The sequence below is a fragment of the Neolamprologus brichardi genome, chromosome 18 (assembly GCF_056152115.1).
Source record: "Neolamprologus brichardi isolate AB-2024 chromosome 18, ASM5615211v1, whole genome shotgun sequence".
Classification (NCBI taxonomy): domain Eukaryota; kingdom Metazoa; phylum Chordata; class Actinopteri; order Cichliformes; family Cichlidae; genus Neolamprologus; species Neolamprologus brichardi.
Genome location: NC_142121.1, coordinates 23,933,298 through 23,955,734, shown reverse-complemented (window position 1 = coordinate 23,955,734; position 22,437 = coordinate 23,933,298). Strand labels below are relative to the sequence as shown.

The 22,437-nt window shown below is 41.8% G+C and overlaps 1 protein-coding gene across 3 annotated transcripts in view; it reads right to left on the bottom strand.

Annotated features, from left to right (window-relative positions):
- camsap2b (calmodulin regulated spectrin-associated protein family, member 2b) overlaps positions 1–22,437 on the bottom strand; it is a 33,867-nt gene that overhangs the window by 9,657 nt on the left and 1,773 nt on the right. For 2 of the 3 annotated variants that reach the window (XM_087831229.1, XM_087831230.1), the window contains exons 2-6: positions 18,375–18,634; positions 11,071–11,250; positions 7,881–7,967; positions 1,460–1,598; positions 369–508 (exon numbers count right to left, since the gene is read on the bottom strand). In XM_087831229.1, the coding sequence (XP_087687355.1) occupies positions 369–508; positions 1,460–1,598; positions 7,881–7,967; positions 11,071–11,250; positions 18,375–18,634 (806 nt within the window). Of the gene's footprint in view, positions 1–368; positions 509–1,459; positions 1,599–2,528; positions 2,562–7,880; positions 7,968–11,070; positions 11,251–18,374; positions 18,635–22,437 lie in introns of all 3 variants that reach the window. The other variant, XM_087831231.1, reaches the window with a different exon arrangement.

Sequence of the window (22,437 nt, the reverse complement as noted above, 5' to 3'; positions counted from 1 at the left end):
TGAAGAGAGAAGAACAAGAGAGGCGGGCAAAGATGTGAATCTGTCCTCTGTTGGAGAAGGGAGTGGGATGGAGTGAAGGGAGTCTCTCAAAAGTACAGACACTGCACTCTGAAAGCACCAGCACACACGGTCTGTTGTAATCTGTCTCTCTCTAACATATACATACATAGACACACACACAGAAACATACACACAATAGCAATCCCTGTAAGAGCCAAGCCTACTCACATTCAAACTTTTCCTTGAGTGACTCATTTTTGCCCATGCGTAATTTCCCACTCTTGCTCTTCCCCCTCCAAAAACATCTCACCATTTCTCCATCTCCTTTCACCGTGAAAGCAGAACTGTCTACATCCAGTTTGACCAACCTTTATAGAAGCATGGGCGTAGAGCAGGTCCTCCAGGGTGAAGTGGCAGCAGTGGTTGAGGTTGTTCCTGCAAAACTCCTGCACCAGTTGTAGGTTGTACAGACTGTCAGCCAGGGACATGGTCTCCTTGAGGCAGATATCTGTTCAGCAAAGGGGAGGGGTCAAACACAGAGACACAAGGAAAGGGTAACGCGCCACACAGGAAGCCGAGGACACGATAAGAGTTTATGTTTAAAAAAAAGACTAGAGGAGGAGGAAATGACTCTTAATTGTCCTGCATTTGTCATAAGAAGCTTCTCATTTGAATCACTTAAGCTCCTTGAAATAATTTGTGACGAAAATGTTCAAACCCTCTTCAAGTGCTTCTAGATGAATCATCAGGATTTTTATCCCCTGACGTTACTATAAGGACGGCCCGTGTATGTGTAGGAGGAAGACTACAGCAGCTGGTTTCTCTGCTGTGATGTCATTCTGCGCTTTACTTAAAAAAAAAAAAAAAGTGAAGACAGTAGAGTAAATCAAGCTGCCAACAAGAAACCTTAACGAAGCACAGCTTGTTTTCACATCTGGTTCACATGCCTGAGATCTTCCTGCGAACTACAGTCGAACACCAGAGTTGTTTGTCTTTGAAATAGCAGCCGGCTCCACCTCTCCCTCACACAGCCCTCGTGACCAATCACATTCCAACCCGGGGCATTTTCAAAAACGACAGTCTGGGCAAGCTCAGAGGAAACACGGCTTTGTTCTCCATGAATCCTAGTACCCTTTTTCTTCCTCTATCCCTCTATTTATACCACTATCAACAAATGCAGATGGTGAAATATAAGGATTAGGTTTTGCATTTATAACACTCGCTTATGCACAATGCAAGTATTATTAATACACTCTTTGTTAAGCTATTGTAAGAGGCTGGCAGTGTGAACAGTGACTTTTTTGTCCTCTGACTAAAAGTCACTGTGGCTAGTTTGATGTGTGCTATTCTGTCCTTTAATATGTGTGTTTGAACTGAGTTTAGTCTTGCAGTCTTGTGTGTAATAAAGGTAACACACTAAAGTGTGGATAGTTCACAGAAGAGGGGGATGGTTGCAGACCTTCCAGTCTGATGGCTTGCGGGCAGTAGAAGTGCAGCAGCGCAGTCAGGGCGCAGCCATCTGTGTTGTCCTTCAGCAGGTTTTCCACCAGGGGGAGCGACGGCGCGCTCCTCTGGGCATGCTCCTTCCTGTAGCGAGCCTGAAACCATGGCAACGGCACAGAGACATCAGCTACATGTGTCATCGCGGTGGGTGTGTACAGCCGGCTCTCTGATTATCGATGCAACCACATCTCCATGCTCCAGTCAGTCGCACACACGGGCAAGGTAGAAGTGTTAATTTGAGGATCTTCAAACACACACACACCTGAAATAATACAGATTAACATCTTCATGCAAACAAGCATTCAGTTAAGCCACACCTCAATAAGATTTATCATGTTATAAATGGTAAGAAGGACGCATATTCATAACCCTCACAACCCTGCTCTTTGCGACTGGTTGTGAGGTGTGGTTAGTTCCCTGCATGCATGCTAGCAAATGAACGGTTTGCACCATTTCAACATCTACTGAGAACTCAGTGGCACTGAGGCAGTCTGAAGCTCTGGTGCTGCAGCAGACAATGTGTGTGATTTAGAGTTAAATAATAATGTGTGTGAGTGCATCCTTCCTCCCTGCAAGTTGTCTCCATGTCCCTCTGGGACTATCAAAACCACAGCAACAACTTTACTACATATTATTATACGTATTCAGGGCATCGGTATTCTTAGTTTGCCCATGAAGACAAAATAATAATCACATACAACAGAGCGATTATGTTCAATAAAATTACTCAGTAGAAGATCTCATGTTTATGTGCTCATAAGAGCTATGCATAGCCCAGTAGTATAGGTGTAGCTCCCTAATGACAGGTCATAAATGGTCACTATGATTTTTGTCTAAGATGTGAAAACGATGGTTGGGTTTGAAGGGTCGGGGGTGTCTGACCAAACCATGACGAGGGTCAGGGCCACATGCAGTGACTGACAAGGCAAGTTGGGAGGTGAATGTGAAGGGACGGTGGGATTTTTGGGAGAGGAGGAAGTTGGCGGGTTTGTTGAAGAGGTGTTTCTCAGTATGAGTCGACTTACAGGTACTAATCTCCAGTACCATTTGCTAGGAGACTTGATGGTGGATGATGATCGGACAACAACAGGAGAGAATGATAGGTGTTAGGTGTTTCCCCAAACAACAGCAGGGAAAAATATGCTACAGCTGCTAGGACTCGTGAACAAACGCCATCTTAATACCTCTACAAAAGCTATATAATACTTAAAATGCGTTGCTTTCTTCACACATTTGAAATCAGCATCAAAACACACAGTGAGAATCACGGGATGCATCTGCTAAAGCAGAAGTTTAGTTGTGTCATACACCCATAGGTGCCCATGTTTACCCATATGGAAAAGAAATAGTAAAAACTTATATGATTTACTCATGAAAGTGGCCACTTTCTCATTACTTTCATATGTTGTTTTAGTAAGTATCCAAAACATACAAGTTTCATTATATAATTTTTCAAGGGATCTTATATCTGTTTTCACTCTTGTATGCTTTTCATACAAGTTTCACACAAGACAAATACAAACTTTATAAGATTTATATATATCTTTTCCATATGGGTACATATGATCCTGAACTTTATTTACACCACTTATTTTTGCTGCACTCCATTTCTTGTGATATAACTCAAGAAATGGAGCCCTCCATTACCTTGTGATTTAATACAAATAAAAAATGTAAGTATTATTTACCTGCATTATTACAACTTTAAGCTAGTTTAATTTAAGCATCTGTAACCAAACAAAGTTGGTTTGAACCAATCAGCAACCTCTGAGAAGCTACTGGCCAATAAGGTCACAGCTGTCTGGGTCTGTCTATGTTTCATAGGTGTGACAAGAGCCAGATTGCTCAACCAACCCGCTGCCAAGTATTTTTTAAACGACTGGCTTCAAGCGCCTTATGTTCCAATTTTGCATAATTCTCATTCATCCAATCAACTGTAGGTTTGTTTTTGTTTAGCAGTGTACCTTACCAATAAATCACAATCATCAAAATAAACAATTATTCCTCTTAGTCAAAAAGCCTACTGTGTCTTTAAGTAATGTAACTGGATTAATGTCAGTGAGGATGTTTATTTCTAATAAGTAAATGTAATCATAATGTGTACCATACATACAGAGACCATTCTGTTTTGTTAACAGGAACAATCAGCACTGGTAAGTCACAAATACTATGCAGCAACGCGTTTTGAGATAGAAGGCTGTAGTTTAGGTTCAAGGTGATTTATATTTTCAGTATTTAGATATAATGTTTATTGCCTAATTTCAGCTCCTTTTCAATTGCAAACCAGTTATTAACACAATGTACAGAGAGCTAATGGGAATAACCGATTGGGCAAAATAAAAACAGTCAGCGAGTTTGTCATATTCATTCATGGTCCCCAGACTAACTGCAGATTTCATCTTCCCAGTCCATTTGTGCCCAGGCAGGACTTGCAGTTTTATTTTACACTTAACTGTAGTTTAAATGTGCTCAGGTCTGTTTCAAAGTCAGATCTGCATCCAAAGTCTAATCCCTCATTTCTTGGCCTCTCTTCTCAGTTTGTTCCATTAAACTTAATGCAGCCTTTTGAAAAGTTATTGACATAAGCTGTAAACTAATAAGCATTCGAAACCTAAAGCTAAAAATACTTTACAGAGCCACAAACATGACCTAATTTTTGCAACTAAGATCCTAAATCTTGTGTAACGATCCAACATTGTGTGTTTTCCAACTTTCTGCTCAATAATGTGATTAAGACCTAAAGTCTCAGTCCACACAAAGAAACGCTGAGTGCTTGGTCATAAGACCATAGTTAACGACTTTTCACACAATCCCAGAATAAACAAGCTCCACTGAGAAGTGTCTTGTGCTCATCCTCTGGTGTAAGAGTGTGTGTTTGCACAGTGTGTGTACATGTAAAAAAAAAATCCTAATAAGTGAATAGACTTCTATCTCTCTGACACTGCAAAGAAGGAGCTGTGTGATGGAGCACGGAGGAAAGCAGCTGACTGACTGAGCGTCCAGCTCTCAAAACCTTAAAAAGGCTGTCTTCTTCCTTTGTTCTAAGTTGTTATAACAAAGCCTTGATAGGTCACACACCCCGCGTGTGTTACCACAGCACAATCGCAGATAGGCACTGATCTCTCTCTCTCTCTCACTATATTAACACAAAACAGACAGTAAGCAATAGAAAACATGCCAAGAAACTCCCACAGCAGATAAAAGCTCTCGTCTAACTGACTTAACCACTTGTGACGTCCTGCAGTTCTTTGAAGAGCCAGTTAATTCTGCTCCATATGAGGAAACACACTCACAGTGACACTGTGCTGGAAACTTACGACCTGTTGCCTGCGAACAGGTTCATCCACGACAATGTGTGTTATCAGCTGTGAACTGCAGTGTAACTTTGTGGGTGCACCGCACATTCATGCTCCCCAGAGGAGGAATCCAGCCGACTCTGGCGATGCCCTCACTTTCCGTGCGCGGCCATTATAAGGTTAATATTTGTGTGAATCGCTAAAAAAAATATTGGACTGATACATGTTGCACATCTAATAAGAAGATACTGTTACTGTTGGGCTGCTGAACTAACCTGTGAGCATGTTTTAGAGTTAAGGTGTCCACTCAGGAAGTGATTCACTCGCTGCTGGTGGACATTCCATACTCCGGTTGCCTAGGTAACCTAACGTATTAAACATCCTGTCACTGCAGCTTACTCACTTCCTGTATGAATGCCCCTTTAATTCACTGCATGAAAGAGGTCAAATCAACATTTTGTGTCTGTTACCTGGGCTAACTGTCTGTCAGTTCTGTGGGTTGCTAGAAAAAGACATTCATGTTTCCCAGATGATGTACCCCACTAGCTTTAGAGGACACTGCACTTTCTCTGCTGTCAGCATCAACTGACATCAAGTTTTGGGCTCTGACCAATATTCCTCACAAAGGCACACAGGCCTGGAGAAGATTCTAGATCCTAAACAAAGGCATGTTCCTTGAATTGCATCTCTGAAATTAGTCCTTTCACTCCATTCAATCAGTGTTTACCTCTCTGAGTTAGCACAGTATTGCAGAGAGTATAGCTAATCATTTCCACCTGACACAAGTGATCCCCCCTCCCCCGTTTGTACTCCATCTTGGTGAGATAAAAATCTTTTTTCCATTTTTAAACGTTCGCCATCTTGTGCCTGTTTTAGAACTCGAGGCCCGACAAAGCACCGCACTGTAGATTCACGGTTAAGTGAGCAGCAGAGGATGGTATCTGACTGCAGTGTGTTTGTGCCAGTAGACTGGCTCGAAGCGTTGCATAACTACGAGGCCTGCAGGATGACACTGCCTCTCTTCTGCTACAGCTGACAAAGTTCCTGAGTGTCTCTCACTGTGGTGTCATTTCTCCCTTTCCTCCATCTCTGATTATCCCTCCTCCCTCTTTTTCTCTCTCTTGTTTTTTTCCACCCCTCTGTCTGTCACCCTTTCTCTCGTTGGCTTCCCCGCACATTTCTTTGTCTCCTTTAACAGCAGTGTGGCAACTCCTGCCAACATTTCTCTGCAGCTGGTCTGAGACTGAGCTCATCTGTTCCTCTGATTCACAGAGCCCCGTGTACTGAGCTGCATGTGACTGCATATGTGCGGGTCTTCATGTGTGTGTATCTCCACACGTTTAAAATCCAATAATATGAACGCGATTGGTGACAAAATGAGAAGTAATTGAAAGAATTCAAAAATAGATTTAATTAGAGATGGCACGATACCACTTTTTTAAGTCCGATACCGATACCATAAATTTGGATATCGGCCGATACCGATATGAATCTGATATAGTGTTTTTTAATAATATCTTGCTGCATTTTGTATAAGTTCATACTCAACACTAAAGCTATTCTGTTATACCTGTATGTAAAAAATACACTGCACCCAAAATATTTCATAGTTCAGCAAAACTGATCAATCTAATAAACTTAAACCTGCTCAATCCTTCCTATTCTGGTATTTTAAAGAGTATTTAGCAGAAATATTAAGCAACCTAACTAATAGGGTTGCAAACTCCCAGCAAAAAATAAATAAATAGGGAACCACGCTCCACCTCATGATGCTTAATCGATGTAATCAACTTTAATTTGATGCAGTGTGAAAAAAAAATGCACAGAAATAAATTATTTTTCAAGAATATTTAAATAGATTCAACATCTTTCTTCAACAGAACTGCAGACTGCACAGATGGTACCTTCCCAAAGGAAAAAGTACTATAGCTTACTAGGGTATATTAGACTTAACAGTTACTATATACAGTAATAGACTTCTATATATTTTACATAAGATTAAAACTTTGGGTGTAAGATTCAGATAATTATTTATTAAAAGCTCGACATTTTAAATGAGAATAAGAAAGAAAAGGATGTCTTTGTGCCCCCTTTTCCCTGTTCATGCCCTATCGGCCCCCCTGGCTAAACTTTGCTAGATCCGCCCCTGCACAGTTACCAGCCGTCAGCTGCGTAGAAAAAGATCCTGGTCTACAAAGTAATATTAAATAAATTCTAACAACAGATTATCAAGCTTAAACGTGCTGCTGTTCAGGAGCTGGTTTCTTCTTTCTGGTGCAAAGTGGGCCAAAAACAAAGAAGAGAGACGGACTCGCGACAGAAAAGCCGATCAGCTGATCATTAATCAGTTTCACGATTGAAGTAGCAGCAGGAGAGGGAAGGAGAGAGAAGAGGCAGTCGCTCCATATATCGGTTGTTAAGCTTAACGTGGGAATGCTTTACAAACATTCAACTTACACACTTGCTTTACTTCTCTCTGGGAAAACTTCCTCAGAGATGAAATGCCGGTTTGGTAGCGAGGCTCCAAATAAACACAGCCGCTCTATCACGTGAGCACACTGCTCCGAGGTGCTACGGTTATGAGCCGAGTTACGCCGTGTCGCAAGTTTTGTGAGGTGCTTTTTTGATATTTAATGGATCGGATTACATTTTTTATTTGCCTCTGATATCCGATCCAGTAATTTACGTCAGTATCGGACTGATACCAATACGTAATATCGGATCGGTCCATCTCTAGATTTAATAGATTTTCTTTTCTTTTTTGCAACACCTGCATACAAATTTCTCATTTACTTTGCTGCTGGAAGTTACTGTAGATTAGAAGATTTGTGCAACTCTGTGTGTAAAGTAAAAAGCTGGAACAAGGATAAAAAAAAAAATACAATCTGTTGTTTCACAAGACACCAGAGTTAATTTCTGAGTTTCATTTAGAGGTGCTGATAAAAAGAGCTAACAGTCTCCTCATGTTTGCAGTTCTAATAACAGGAGTTTTACAGCACAGGCATCAGCAGGTTGTTGAACACCCTGTTATTTGGATCATTCGTGGAATTTTTTTATTTCAGTCTATGCGTGCGTTCTTACTTTAAGCGCTGTGGCGTTTGACTCCTGCAGTGATGCCTCTCTCAACTTCTGCTCCTCTACAAGGATGTCCCTCAGGTGTTCATTTACCTTCAGAGAAACAGAAGGAACGAGAAAGGCAATGAAGTCAAAAGTCAGACGAGCATCTGGTGCACACTGAAATGAATAGTGAGTCTGTGCTGAAGACTTGAAAAACCGGGCAGTGATAGTAAGAAGGCCCACATCAAACAGAAGATTGTTTGTCACCACCACCTCCACCCATCAACGACTGAAGCTAAATATAAATATACCATCGAACCAATATACAGAACTCAGCTAAATTCTGATGCAAGCACAGGTTTAAAGGTTTGTTTTTATTGTTTTCAGAGGATCTGGCCAAGCACGCTGAGAAATGGCCGAGGATACACATGGTCACATCAGCCATTCCCCCCCGCCATTGTGTGCCACGCCTCGGGGCTACGCAGAGACACAATCGTCAATGTTTTTCCAAGTGTGTGTCTGTAAATAAATCCTGCAAAGTGTGCATCTTTCCACCTTTGGCCTTGAAGCAGACAGCACATGAGTTCTTCCAGAAAGGATTATGGCTGATGATAAGAAGACCTTACATTTGATGAACTCTGTACTGAGGCTTGTTTTATTATTTCAAGGAGAAAGAAAGGAATTCATCTTTGGGATGAGGCTGTTTCACACTCAGCTTACTCCTCAAACACTCATCAAGGACAGTAAAAACCACTTTATGTGACCAAGCAATTATTAAACCATAGCGCTGCAATAACAGAGATCAAACTGCTGTCATCTTGAAGGTAAATTTGAATGGATTTTTAATATAAATACTCAATGCAAATACTGTGAAAGTCTCCAAATACTTAAGAATTATCTTATTTCTTTTTGTTTTATATTTTTGGGGTGCTAGCCAGAAGGTTCCCTGGTAAAGAGTAAAACTTCCCTAGTTGTTTAATTTGAATTGCATCAAACTAAACTGAAATACTGTGTTGTTTGTATTCCTGGAAACTAGTTTTTTTGTTGAATTATGGATGTTTCTTATTATTTTGGTGCTTATTTGTCGGCCTTTCGTTGAGATGGACCGTAAAGTGTTGGCTCACTCTTTAATACACAATTTTAAGTGAACAAGCTTTGTGAGTGTAATTTCCCTCCAGGAATGTGCTTAACCTTCTAATTTACACAGTTGGCTGGAGTTAACGGGGTTCATGTTGGGTACGTGTTAGTGCTTTCAGCTGGATCCAAGTGGTGGATTGACCCCAGAGCTAAGTTTTACCCTTTGCCAGAGAACCCTCTGCATGGCACCCCAAAAATATTAAATAAAAAGGGTATAAATAAGGTCATTTTTTGCAATCTGCTAACACACAGCCATGCTCCCAGCACAGCCCACTCGTGCCTGTGTAATTTATTTATTCTTTTTTTGGTAATTTGAAGTTTAACAGTGTAGGATCTAAAATCTCTCAGCCACATGTACAACACTGGTTTGTGCATGGATGTATAACCAAACTCAAGAGTCTGGCAGTCATTCGAAGAGCTGAAGACCAGTTAGATTAAATTGACTTTTGATATGTGATGTTCCACAACAATGAGAAAATCTTTGTTTTAGTGGGTCCTGCAGCTGTAATGCTAATGTTACCATTAGCTTTGATTGTCTCTCCACAGGCCAGAGCCATCCTGAAACTGTAATGCTGAGAAACAGTAAGAGAGATTGCACATGGTAAATGGAGTGGTACTTATTAGTGCTTTTCTTTTCTGAGCATTCAAAGTGCTTTTACCACACGCTTCGTTCACACTCATAGATACAGCCCTTTATTCTGTGCCTTAAGCACTTTCTAAGTATCACACACGCAATCACACTCTGATGGATCAGGAGCAATTTGGGGTTCAGTGTCTTTCCCAACAGCACTTTGGGATGTAGACTGGAAGAGCCGGGGATCCATCCACCAACCTTCTGATTAGCAGATTACATGCTCTACCTCCTGAGCCACTGCAGCTTCCAATTGTGGGAACGCTGATTTGCAATCAATAAAAGACTGGCTGACGTTCTGTGTTTTCAGGTTGACCTTTGCAATCAAAGCCCAGCCTCTCTTTCTGATAGACAGCAAGAACAGCCTATGAATGAAAATTTTAAAAAATTAAGTAAAGACTGGAGAAACACCCTTCAGATGTTACAAGTGTTGTTGTTGCGTAGTTTGTAAACCAGAGGGCACTACTTCTCAGCAAAGTTAGGCAGAGTGCAAACAAGTTTTAGGAAATCTGTTCATGTTTATGTCTGAAGTGAAGAGTAACATCATGCAATATTTTTGAATATTAGATTTTTATATCACCAAATCAGTATCAGTATTGGTTTAAAAAACAAAAACAAACCTGTATCGGTCGTAGTTCAGCTGAAACAGGTGAGACTACTATCATATTGTTAAAAATACCGACTGTATGTAGAAGATGGATGGAGATCTGAAAGTTGAAGCCAATGTGAAAGCTCTTTAAACCTGTATTCTTTTAGTGGTCAGCAGGTGGCGCCTCCTCTGACTGAAGAAAGAAGTTCGGTTTTATAGAAATCCGCCCTGTGACTTCAGCAGATATTTTCCTGGTGAGCTCATAGTGACAACTGCTACTTATAAGACTCACTGAACACAACAAAGCTTGTTTTCTAAATTATGCTCCCGATTGCAGTGAAAGAGGAGAACAAAGCAGAAAGAAATGGCTACTCTATGATCCATCATTTGCTTATTTGCTTATCACATCCGATTTCAAAACATCAGTGAAAAATGCTCAGATTGAGGCTTCACAACTGGACTTGCTAACCACCATCACGGTGGCTCTGTCACTCTTTTATATACAGTCTACAAGGTTAGAATAGTCGTACCTCAGTGGGGCTTTAAAGCCTGTAAAGCCCCACTGAGGTACGACTATTCTTCCTAATCCTGCTTTAACAGAGACTAGGAATCTCTCTGGCATTATCACATGTGCACGGTGCCAGTTTTTCCATCTTCTCCTCTTGCAAACATATTAGATTCTTACAAACAGTGGAGGAATTAAGAACTGACACACTTTCCAGGAGCTCGAGTGTCTACTAAATCCAGAGAACACAAAGTAAGTAGAGTGAAACGATAAAAAGCCACCTTGGTAAACGGCTTAAGGCTTCATTTAGTTCGTGGAGACAACATCTCCCTGTGTTTGTGCATACGAGTACCTTGTTGATCCAGGTGGTGATTGCATCCTCTGTGTCGTAAGGCAGCTCCTGGATGTGTCCGTCGCCGTTCGATGGTTCGGCTGTGGAGTACCTGTTGATGCAGGACATCACCCTCTCCACGCTCACCATCTCTACGGTGTACGCCATCATCAGGGTGTCTATGAGCGCCAGGTGGGAACTCTGCACAGACACACAGTAGCCAGATCAAGTTAAAAAAGTAAAGTCAGCTACAGATTTGAAATTTTTATTTTATCTTTTTCTTTGAAAGTTTTTCCCAAAAGCAACAGACTGAAACTGGGAATTTTTACGTGCAAAGTTGCCAAAAAGAGTGTGGGAAAAAAAACAAACCATGAAAGTAATTTATATAAATGGCACATTTGTTTTTAAAAAAATCCACCTCACTTTCACACAGTCTGTCAAACCAGACCAGCTGCTCAGCTGCCTTCTGATCACCATCCGTCTTGCCTTAAGCCTCGTAAAACTGCTTCACTGTTAAACGCTGGAAAAAAATACTTATTTTTTTATATTTCGTCCAATTTTGAGTCATTGGCTTTATCTGAGTGGTTGTAAAAAAGCAACATCAACACCTACACAAAGCTTGACATTCTCCCAGCCTTCCTAGTCCCATTCCAGGCCGGTCAGACCAACAGACCTCCCCTTCCCTTTCCTGTCACACTACAGTCAAAAACACTGTATATGTGTGTGTGTGCGTAAGCATATTTGCCTGCTGCTTGCCTCAGCATTGCTCTGTGCGTCCAGCCTAACTAAACAAACATCTAAAATCTGAAGCTCCATGATCGAAGTGACTCAAACTGACAAAAACAAGCAGTGAGGTGCTGTGTCTAGCACAGGCCTCTATTCATAACCACAGAGCCACATGCAACAGCCAGTGTGACCAAGTCTTTTCCAAAGAAACAAACTCCCGCTTCAGTGCTATGAGTTTACACTTCCACTGGTGCTCAGAGTCATCACGGCATGTCGTCCTGCCAGTCTAAACATGCAGAGAGCGCGCAGGAGTAAAATGAGCTCTGACCTCATGGAAATAAGTGCGGAGATGCTTTGATCAGCTGTACCTGATGTGAGTAAATGCTACTCAAGTTAGCTGTGCTCACGTTGCACACATTAAATACTGTTATGTAGACCAAGTGCTCATACTTATCCAGTGTAAGCTCTGTTCTTGAGTTAGTTAATTTATTATTTAAATATGAATCCCAACCAACACATCAAAACCAGAAGCTATGCAAACAAACAGAAAAACAGAAGAAGCAGCAGGTTCTCACGCTTACCAGGACTTGACAAACATCAGTTATTAAGTTGTTTATATAAACAAATATGTCGTGTAAGCTGGTGCGTCTGAGGATGGTGGCTGGTTTCACCTGCAGCGCATTACACAGGTGCCCAGGATTGTTTGGACAGCTCCAATTTATGATTCTTACCAAACGTATTGAGCTGTTTATGAAAACGTCTGCAGACAGACACTGTTTTCAATTCCTGCAGCTTCAGGATATTGCCAGATGTCTGACATTGTGTGCATTCTCCTCCAGATGTGCTGCAGGACGTCTGGCTGACGGCTGGGCAGACGGACGGAGAAAGACGCCAAGCAGCTTAGAGCGAAGCTAAAGAGTCAAATACCGTGATTTAAATGAAACTCGATGAGCTTTTTCTGTGATTGAAGCTTTTCTTAAGTCATTTACATAAAACTACTAAATCTTTAATATTGGTAAGAGGCTTGGGTAGGTGTGTGCATGAGTGTGTGCAGGGCTCTGAGCAGAGAAGCCACATGAATTTAAATGATTGTGACAAATCACTTATGTTCATTTTTTAAATAAGGATGTTTTTAAGCTGCCATTTTTTTAAATCAGGGGAAAAAAAGCACTGACATCCAGCATTTTATTTGTCATATTTTATGGAGAACATTAGTTAAGGCACATAACTCTCTGTAACGTGGTAGGACAGACAACTCCCTTTATTCTTTATGGTAATGTAAGACTGCCCATACTGAAGCAGCTCTATGGTCTATGCAGAGAAACAGAAGCTAATTAAGTCCCTCCCACCGTGGATGGGAAACAGACTTTGTGGGTCAAAGTAAAACAAGAAAGAAAAAAGAAAGAAAGACAAATCGCATTTACATCATTACTCACAAAGTTACTGACAGTAACCTGTTAAATGGACGGATGGAAGTCTCGCCATGGCAAAAGTATGGTGGCCCTGAGAGGACTGTAACTTAAGAAAACACCAGAAAATAGAAACAACTAAAATCGTAAAAGTGCAAAAAACACAAAAAAAGTTGTTTTTGGGGAGACAATAAGTCTCAGTGCAGTGCATTTGACCCAACGTTTGTCTTCTATATATTTTAGCTTTGTAACAGCTAAAAAGCTTTTTAAAAAGTTAAAAATATTTAGTATATATATAATATAATAAAATATATTATCAGGCAAAATGCATTTTGTTCAATGCATTTCAGTCCTCCGTTGCATAACATGGGGATGACCTTTTTCCCCTCCAGTGGTTTTCAGAGTCTTTACAGTACACACAGCAGTACCAGCACAGGTCCACACAGGGACATTCCTGGCAGATTAGATGAAGGGCAATTTCTGCTGTTTACCCTGCAGCCTGAGCGATGAAAGATAGTAGTGCGCTGCCCTGATAACTTTCCAGACTTGTACAATCCTGAGTTGTATCCAGTAAAACCCACTGCAGTGTTTGACATTCAATTCAAATGAATGGCTCCGGTACTCAAAGTGCACTAGAGAGTACCTGACACAATGTGCTCGCACCTACACAGCCACTTAACACTGTTTTAAAGCAGGGCTAGTTTTTTGTCTGAGTGCCCACTAATGCTGAGAATAATAGCCGAGCTATCGTGTGATGCCTTTAAAAAATTCAAAGCCTGTGCAGAAATTATAGTCCACGATGTCCATGTGCATATATGTTGGATTAACGGGGATGGACATAAAAGTGTGAGCCTGAGAGATGAGGACGAGCAAGACGTGCAGTTTTCAAAGTCCCTGCTTACATATTTACAGACTGGTCAGATATCCACAGGGGAAAAAAGACGCTACTGTTGATAATACAACAAGATTTTAAGAGCCATGTGCCGTCTATTATGCCTCCACAAAGACCTTTGTGGTGCGTGTCTGTGCACAGAAAGCACTCACGGTGACAGACACGCCTTATAAGGCTGTGGAGATGGCAGACGCCTGTCATGTAAAGTGCTGCAGTACGCTCGTGCACATTTTCTAACAGGAATTCATCGGTATTCATTCCCACAGCTGTGTGCGTGTGTCCCTGATCAAAGGCATTTATAGTAAAGCACAAAATACAGCCGAGCAAACAGACAATAAAAGTCATTCTCCACAAACATCACAAGTGCAGGGACATCTGAGCCCCGCAAGTGGTTTTACTGCACAACTTTACACCCACACGCCTGCCTCTACCCAGATGTGGAGACTGATAGCCGTCTTTCTTTTGCAAACATCTGTAGAAATCTCCAAATTTTTCTGCGTTATTCAACAGAGAGCTGATGGAGGGACACGCCCCTCTGCAGAGAAAAATCAGTTACTGCTCAGGCTCCGTCCCTCACTCTCTCATTTGTCACTTTCTCGTTTCAGTGTTTTAACACGAGTCAAAGAGGAATGAGAAAATAAAGCAGGACTTGTACACGCCACCGGACATCTGACTCCATCTGCTCCACGGAGGTGTGAATTTGAAGACGGGCAATTAAAGGAGCTCTAATTTGTGCGCCAGACGTTCTTTGACTCAGTGTGAGCCCCACCCTCCACAGTGCTGCAGTAGTGCACATCACGTCTCCCTCCCTCCTCTCCTCTAACCCTCCCTCTTCCCCACGTATGCCGCTCCTCTCCTCCTCCGTCATGCCCCCCTTTTTCCCCCCTCCTCCTCCTCCTCTCCCGTCTTTCCAGATGGCCATATTAACACAGGGCCTTTTCCACACATACTCTGGCACACACGTGTCCTCATGACCGCCAGAAAGGCAATACCTCCTTCACATCTTTTCCAAAGCTCTTCCCACACTCACCCTTTCCCCTCTTTTCTTGCTCTACTTTCCTGCTTTTCCTCCTGGACAGCAACCAAATGGCAGCCGCCAAACTACATCTCCCCCACTTTTTCCTCCCGCTCTCTCTATATATCCATTCGGTCTCTGACAAACTGCCACGCTCCCCTCCCTTCCTCCTCCCTCTCCTCCGCCTTCCTGACATGAGTTATTCTTCTGTAGCACAGCACTGAGAAAACCATGAGCTCATCATTTTCTCTGCAGATATACCATAACCCAAAATGAAAAGCCTCAACTCTAGTGTGACCAAAATGATCCTGCTGAGTCCATAAATACATACAGATCCTCTGCTTTGCAGAGGCAATCTAATGAAATCACAAGGACACAGAGTAACAATAAGAGCAGACAGATTAACTAATAGCCTGCTGGCGCGTCAGACAAATGAAGGTCGATGAGTTAGAGAGTCAATGGGCTCCATTTGTTTACTTAACGACTGTCACTAAATCACCTGAAGCACACAAAGACGGAGGCGTGTGGACACACACTGGTCCTTATGTGCACTTCTACAGGTGTGCAAGGACATGGGGTCATTTAGCGCTGCGGCAACCTTCAGGACAACCTCACTCACGCGCTGAAGGAGGCAAAGAGTACGACCAAACACAGACACGAAAATTCAATTGGCTGCGTAACTTTGAATTACCTCTTGGAGCTGAAAATGAGGGCTAATAAAATTCAGCTACAGCCTGAGAAAAATGCAGCGGCACAGGCAGGCTTAATGAAAAGTGCTAACTGCACCAAAATTCAGGAGAAAATCATTTCTGGCTTCATTTCACGCATTAAGTAGAGTTAACGTGAGGCAAAGACAGAGAAAGACGAGAAACGCTGAGAGAGGCCGAGAGAGTGAAGGTGGAAGAAGGATGGAGAGGGGTGGAGAGAGAGACAGAGGGAGGGAGGAGAAGGAAACGGTGCACTGCAATGCAGACACCTTTTGGCGTCAGCAGAAGTGCCCGGGCTCCAGCCGTGCATGTGTTAGCAGTGTGTGTAGATCTGCAGGCATCAACTCACCATCCTATCAGAACTAAAGCAAAATACACTATTGTGAGCTCCTCTCGCAGCTTTTAAAAGGTGACAACATTATTACGGCTTTATATGAGACAATCAATTTGTAGATCAATCGGAAATTATCGATAGTTACTGTAACTGTTTAAATTATATTTCAATCAAAGATGAAGCCTTTTTTTATTTGAGAGAGTGAGAAATCTGGTCTGACTGTTTTATACGACAGCAAACTGATCATCTTCGTTTTGTTCCACCTTTGGTTTGATTGGACAAACAACCAATTAGACGACATCAGTTAGCTAGTAAGCCAAGTTGCTTTTTCAATTTCAGTTATATAGCATCAAATGACAACTACACTCACCTCAAGGCGTTTTTTTTTTTTTAAATTTACCATTTTCTGACATTTTTTACGCAAACCTCACAATGAGCTTTTATTCGATGATGTAACGCCGCTACACTATAATGTTTTCCATCCAGTCCTGAATGTAGTCTTGACAGCACACTACTATACGTGTAATATCTCTTAGTGAGGTGACCTGAGTCATGTTTGTGCTGTATTCAGTGGCTGAACAGTGAGGAACGGTTTGCTATAGGAAACCATCATTAGCCGTTGTTTTACTTGCAAGAAGACGGATCTGTGAGGATGGTTTAACAGTACGACTCATACGTATTCCACATGAGGTTGGCACACAGCAAAGCACACTGTAACAGCCACAGTCATATTAGTGCCAGTATAATTATTTCTAACTGTGTAATCAAATAAAGCTGCTGTCTGGTTAATTGATTAAAATGATGTTTAAAGTCACATATTTCTGCTTCCACTTCCTCAAAGTGAGCAGTGAGGGTTTGCAGGTTTCTCTGTTGTGAATAGTTTTGGAAATTTTGTCAGATAAACCAAACCAATTTGAAAATAAATTGGGGTCTGGGAAACGGCGGCACTGTTTCTGTGCTGTTTGAACATTTTCTAAAGGATCTGTGAAAATATGTGAGTAAACAGTCACTATAAACAAAGTATGATAATACATTGACACATGTGAGAACATGCGTACATTTGCAGAGATTTAATTGATGTCATCACCAGAGATGGGCAGTAACACCTTACTTGTTACTGTAATCCGATTACTTTTTTCAAGTAACGAGTAAAGTAAGGGATTACTATTGCAAAACGGTAATTAGATTACCATTACTTTCCCGTAGGAACGCTGCGTTACTGCGTTACTAAAACCGTGATTTTTTGCGAGAATGTCTCATGACAGTGACGTAAGCGAGTGCGACGCTTGTGACAACAGCTGTGTGCAGATCAACAATGTATAATATATCGAGTGCGGGAGAGAGTATGAGCGTGCAGCGTTTAAAGCGTGGAAGTACTGACCTTATTTTGAGTTTGATTCCATAAAAAGTGACAAAAACATTAGCGTCCGTTGTGCGTGGGAAGAAAACTTCTTTTTACAGCGAAAAAAAACCCCTAAACTTCCAAGCAAGCACCGAGTGCGCTACGACGTAACGGAAAACTCGCAGAGAAACTCGCGGATTCTTCAACTGACCGCTGCAGCGGCTCACCTGCACCAGGGCAAACTAAAATACGAAAATAGAGCAACAGGACCACTGAGTCTTTTATTATTTTATTTATTTTCTGCTGTGTTTTACTTGCATCTATTTGAAAAATAAAAAAACTATTTTATTTTATGTGCTGGAATGTGCAGAAAATAGGTTTAAATGTTAAACAACTTTCTTCCAGTCAGAGAATGGTGCATATAATTTAATTTTTGCTTGATGCATAAAGTTAAAAGATTAAAACTAATAAAACAAGTTTTAAAAAGAGACTTTTCCATTTGATTACATTTTGTATGATGGATTATGCAGAAAAAGTAGAATTGCTGAAAGATCTATCCCTTTATCACCTATTCAGGTTGTAAATCGTGTTTTTAAAAAGTAACTAAGTAATTAATTACTTTTGGGGAAGTAATCAGTAATTAGTTACTGATTACTTTTTTCAAGTAACTTGACCAACACTGGTCATCACACATTTCACACATAACGCCTACACGGATAATACCATATGTGGATCTTTGGATTTTAAATGTGAATGCTTTGAAATCCTAAAGATGTCGCTGTCCACGCACATGAAAAACATCTAACGAATAAATGCTCGATGAGGCAGAGAAATCCTTCTGTGTCACCTACTTTTTCACTGAACTCGTTCAGGCATTTTGCCAAAAACATCTCCACTCACCATGTTTATGGGTGTGCTGGTCAGATCCCTCTCTGTGACCAGTCTGTCCTTGTCTGTGACGTACAGGCCTTTCTGGGCCAGCGCCTGAATGACAGCGTTGTGTCCCAGTAACGGTTTGACAGCATCGCTGCGGAGGATCAGGCTTCCCGCCCGGCAGTAGAGCTCTGCAGACTGAAGCAGGCAGGCGACCGGAGGCTTCAGGTGCTCCTGGTTGTATTGGTCCCTGTAGAAAGGCTCAACCAGCTCCTCTGGCACTGCATCTGAGGGGAAATACAGAAACAGAAAATGAGACAGGTCAAAGTTCACACCTGCAGTTCCTCATATGGCCACTTGAGACCATTCTACTTTTACAGCAGAATTAAACAAATCAAATTCAGTTTTTGGTCTTCATGAAGCTGCACAGGACGGTTATTTCATTTTATTTCCACAGATCTTATTCATTTAAATTATATTATGCTAATATAATTAAGACAATAGCCACCTACAGAGACAGGTGAGCGTGGAAACAGGTGACTGGAGCTACTAGCTGTCTGCTAATGACGCTCACTGAACAGGACCTCTCAGCTCTCTCTGTTCTGTGTCAGTGCCTCACAAATTATAGCATCCCATGTGGTTCATTTTACTAACAGGCCATTCAGGAAGTCTGTGCTCCGGGTTTGTTTTTTTAAATAGTGAATACCTAGTAGCTCTGTGTCTGTGCGATGCACCCATACAGGCTACGGATGTGCCTTGCTAACCCAAAAAACAAGATGATGATGGACAACATGCCAAACTCAACACTGTGGCCACAAAAACACTCACCTGCTACTTCATTAGGCACACCTGTTCAACTGCTCGCTAACACAAATATGCAATAATGGCAGCAACTCAATGAATTTAGCCATGCAGACATGGTCCGAGCACTGGAATGGGGAAGAAAGATGATTTAAGAGACCCTGAATGAGGCATGCCCCTCTTTTGACCACAGTGAACCCATCGTCAGACGACTGTTTCCAGCACAATAACAAAACTCAAATCATCTCAAACTGGCTTCTTGAACACGACAATGACCTCGCTGTACTCAAACGACCTCCACAGTCACCAGTTCTCTGCCCAACAGAGCGCCTTCAGAATGTGCTGGAACTGGAGATTCACATCATGGATGTGCAGCGAACAACTGTGTGACGCTATTGTGTCAACATGGAGCAAAATCTGAGGAACGTTTCTGTCCAACTTTCACCTTTAACCTTGTTGAATCTACGCCATGAAGGATTTGAACACTCCCGAAGGCATCAATGCTAAGAAACGATCACACAGAGAATCAAACAGATAATAAAAATGAAACCTGAATTTTACGCTCTGCTTTTCCTGTCTTTGCTACAATTCGCTCTAAAACACCGACACTCACAAACTTTCAGAATGTAATCAACACATATGTCAGGAGGAATACTGCATGTCCAATTCAGAGCCTGTGTTAGTGTTGGTGGAAGTGTGTGTTATAAAGCATGAAGCACCTTCTAATCCTGTTACCTCATCCTGTAAATCTGATTTGAAGAAAATAGCCAAACAGAAACAGACACACACACAAAACAGCTTCTAGAAGTCGCTCACTCCGGATCCTTTTCATCCTACTATGCTGTTGTTAACCACAGGTTGTGACTCACAGCTGAACTAGTCATTAATCTATCACTGAATGACATACATACTGCGCATATGAACTTCCATCCCACAGGCATGACTTTCAGACAAGACGCCTGTATAAGAATGTGTGTGCATGTGTGTGTGACACACTTTTAAAAGACTGTGTGCTTCAATACGCGTGTATTCCTGGTGTGTAGGGTCATTTCCTCTCTGCCTGTGTCTGAATCACCCTGAGGAAAACAAAGGACACTGAAGGAATCCATCTTAAAGGTACAGCTTTCCTCTTCGAAACAAGAAAAACAGTGTGCAAGAAAAAACTTTACCAAACAACTTTTAAAAAAATCTAATATGTAAAGCTCAGTGCAGGGAAAAAAACTATTAGGCTTGTGATCAAACCTCAGCAGTTTTCCAGTGGCTGTGGTTAGCACAAGCCTCCCTGTGCTTCGACAGCGGGTGATGAAAAGAGATATTTAAAGCAACAGGCAGATGTTAAACGACTCCATAACAAGCCCTCCTGCATCCAGCCTCAGCGTTCAAAAATCAGTCGAGTTTTTATAAGAAGTATAAAGTTGATTAGCAGAGAGGAGCTCACATCGCTGTGACTTTGGTGTCTGATAGTTACACTTTTGTTTGAACTGTTTAGCTGCACTCCACGCAAAGAACTGTCACAACGATCTTGGATAATAATGCTTTCTGTGTCACTTTAAAGTCCTAAAGAAATCACATGACCTGTTACACTTAAAGGTCAATAAAACAATTAAACAAGGAGCTAGAGCAAGCTAGGACGAAGAGCCCCGCTTTTGTAGAGTTCATGAAAATTTGCCTGGTCAAGTAAAAACTCTCTCTTTGTGTTGGCCATCAAAGAGGAAACAGACAGGAAGTAGCTGCCACAGGAAGTCCACATGGAGAAGACTGCTCCCCTGGAGACCTCTGGGATTACCGCTCAGCAGAGTTTATATCTGCTGGCTTAGAGCTCTACGTTTAAATAGAATACATATTAGTTTTATTGGGTCTCGTTTAGTGCTCATCTTGATCATTAGTAGTCCCTTTAAACCTTTAAAGACTTCTTTGGTCATTTGTGTGAAAACAACACTGACATCTTGTTTGAAAACTGTTGTCCTATGCATAAGCTACCAGACATGGAGCACCAAGAACACTCACGTTATGTTCCTGTCGATCTGGTGGATGTAAGTCTAATATCTATGGTCTCAACAACTCCGCTCGTTACACGCCAGATATCATTAAGTTTCTGATGTAGTAGCTGGGGAGCGCATTTACACTGGAGCACCTAAAATAAGGTCAACTAAAGGCCAGTAACAACCAAGTACACGAGCACCTAAAGAACCAAACTCGGTGCTTCTCGTTATCCAGAACATCCTTGAATACTTGATTCTATTTTTAGTTAGCATTGTGGCCGTGCTGCTGAAAAACTCGGGCGACCTTTGTTGTTTTAAGTTCATCTGATGCCAACATGGAGCTCTCAAAAGTGCTCTAAGATTTATTTCACACACACACTAATCACAAACTCTGTTGCTGATCTTTTCAGCTCATGTGATATCAGTCTGCAGCTTTAAAAAGGATAGATTTTCAGGGTTGTATATATTTAGATCCATTTCTCTGAAGTTGGGGCACAAACTTTAAACTGATGGGCACAGAGCTGTTCACACTGAGCACCACCGGACTCAAGCCATAGCTCATGCTTCCTATCTAGGCCAAACAGGACTCTGAGGACCGGTTATGAATTGGGCCACAGTTCTTGCCGGTGCTGGGAGCTGAAACTGTGTCACCGGAGGCACGGAGGGAGAAAAAAACCCCACCAAAGTGGCAGCAGCAGCATGCTGCAACAGCCGCAGGGTCCTGCACAACCAAGCTTGGACTTCTCCCACGCTAGTATCCTGCATGTCTCTCCACCATGTCATTGCTCCTGAGGTTGAAGAAAAGTAACGTAGTGCTCACATTGGTAAACACTGTAAGATCAATGAGGTCTGCCCCACTGTCTGTCTGTGTAGTGTCCACACAGATGTTAAAAGACTTCATTAACAGCTGGATGAACCTCTGGGCTCAGACGAGGCTGGAATTGCTCCGTCTTTATGAGGCCGAGATGTTTCACAGAGAACAAGAGACAGGCTAACGCTCAGGTACACACATATGCTGTCACATATACAGACAGAGATCCACATGAAAACACCACCATGACAGAAGAAGCTAAAGCTAACACTGGGCTGCCTGGAACCTGTGAGCTCTAAGCAGCTGTTAGACACACAGAGAATCATTTCAGGAGAGCCGCAGTGATCAGATACTGTGTTTATGCCGATGGTTTCCAGCCTTTTCCCCTGACATGCTGCCACAGTGCTGTTCAATAAACTCAATGACCAATTCATTAGCATAATCCCACATGTTCTCATGTCTTCATTAGAAATTTCTACTACTTCTCCATTACTTA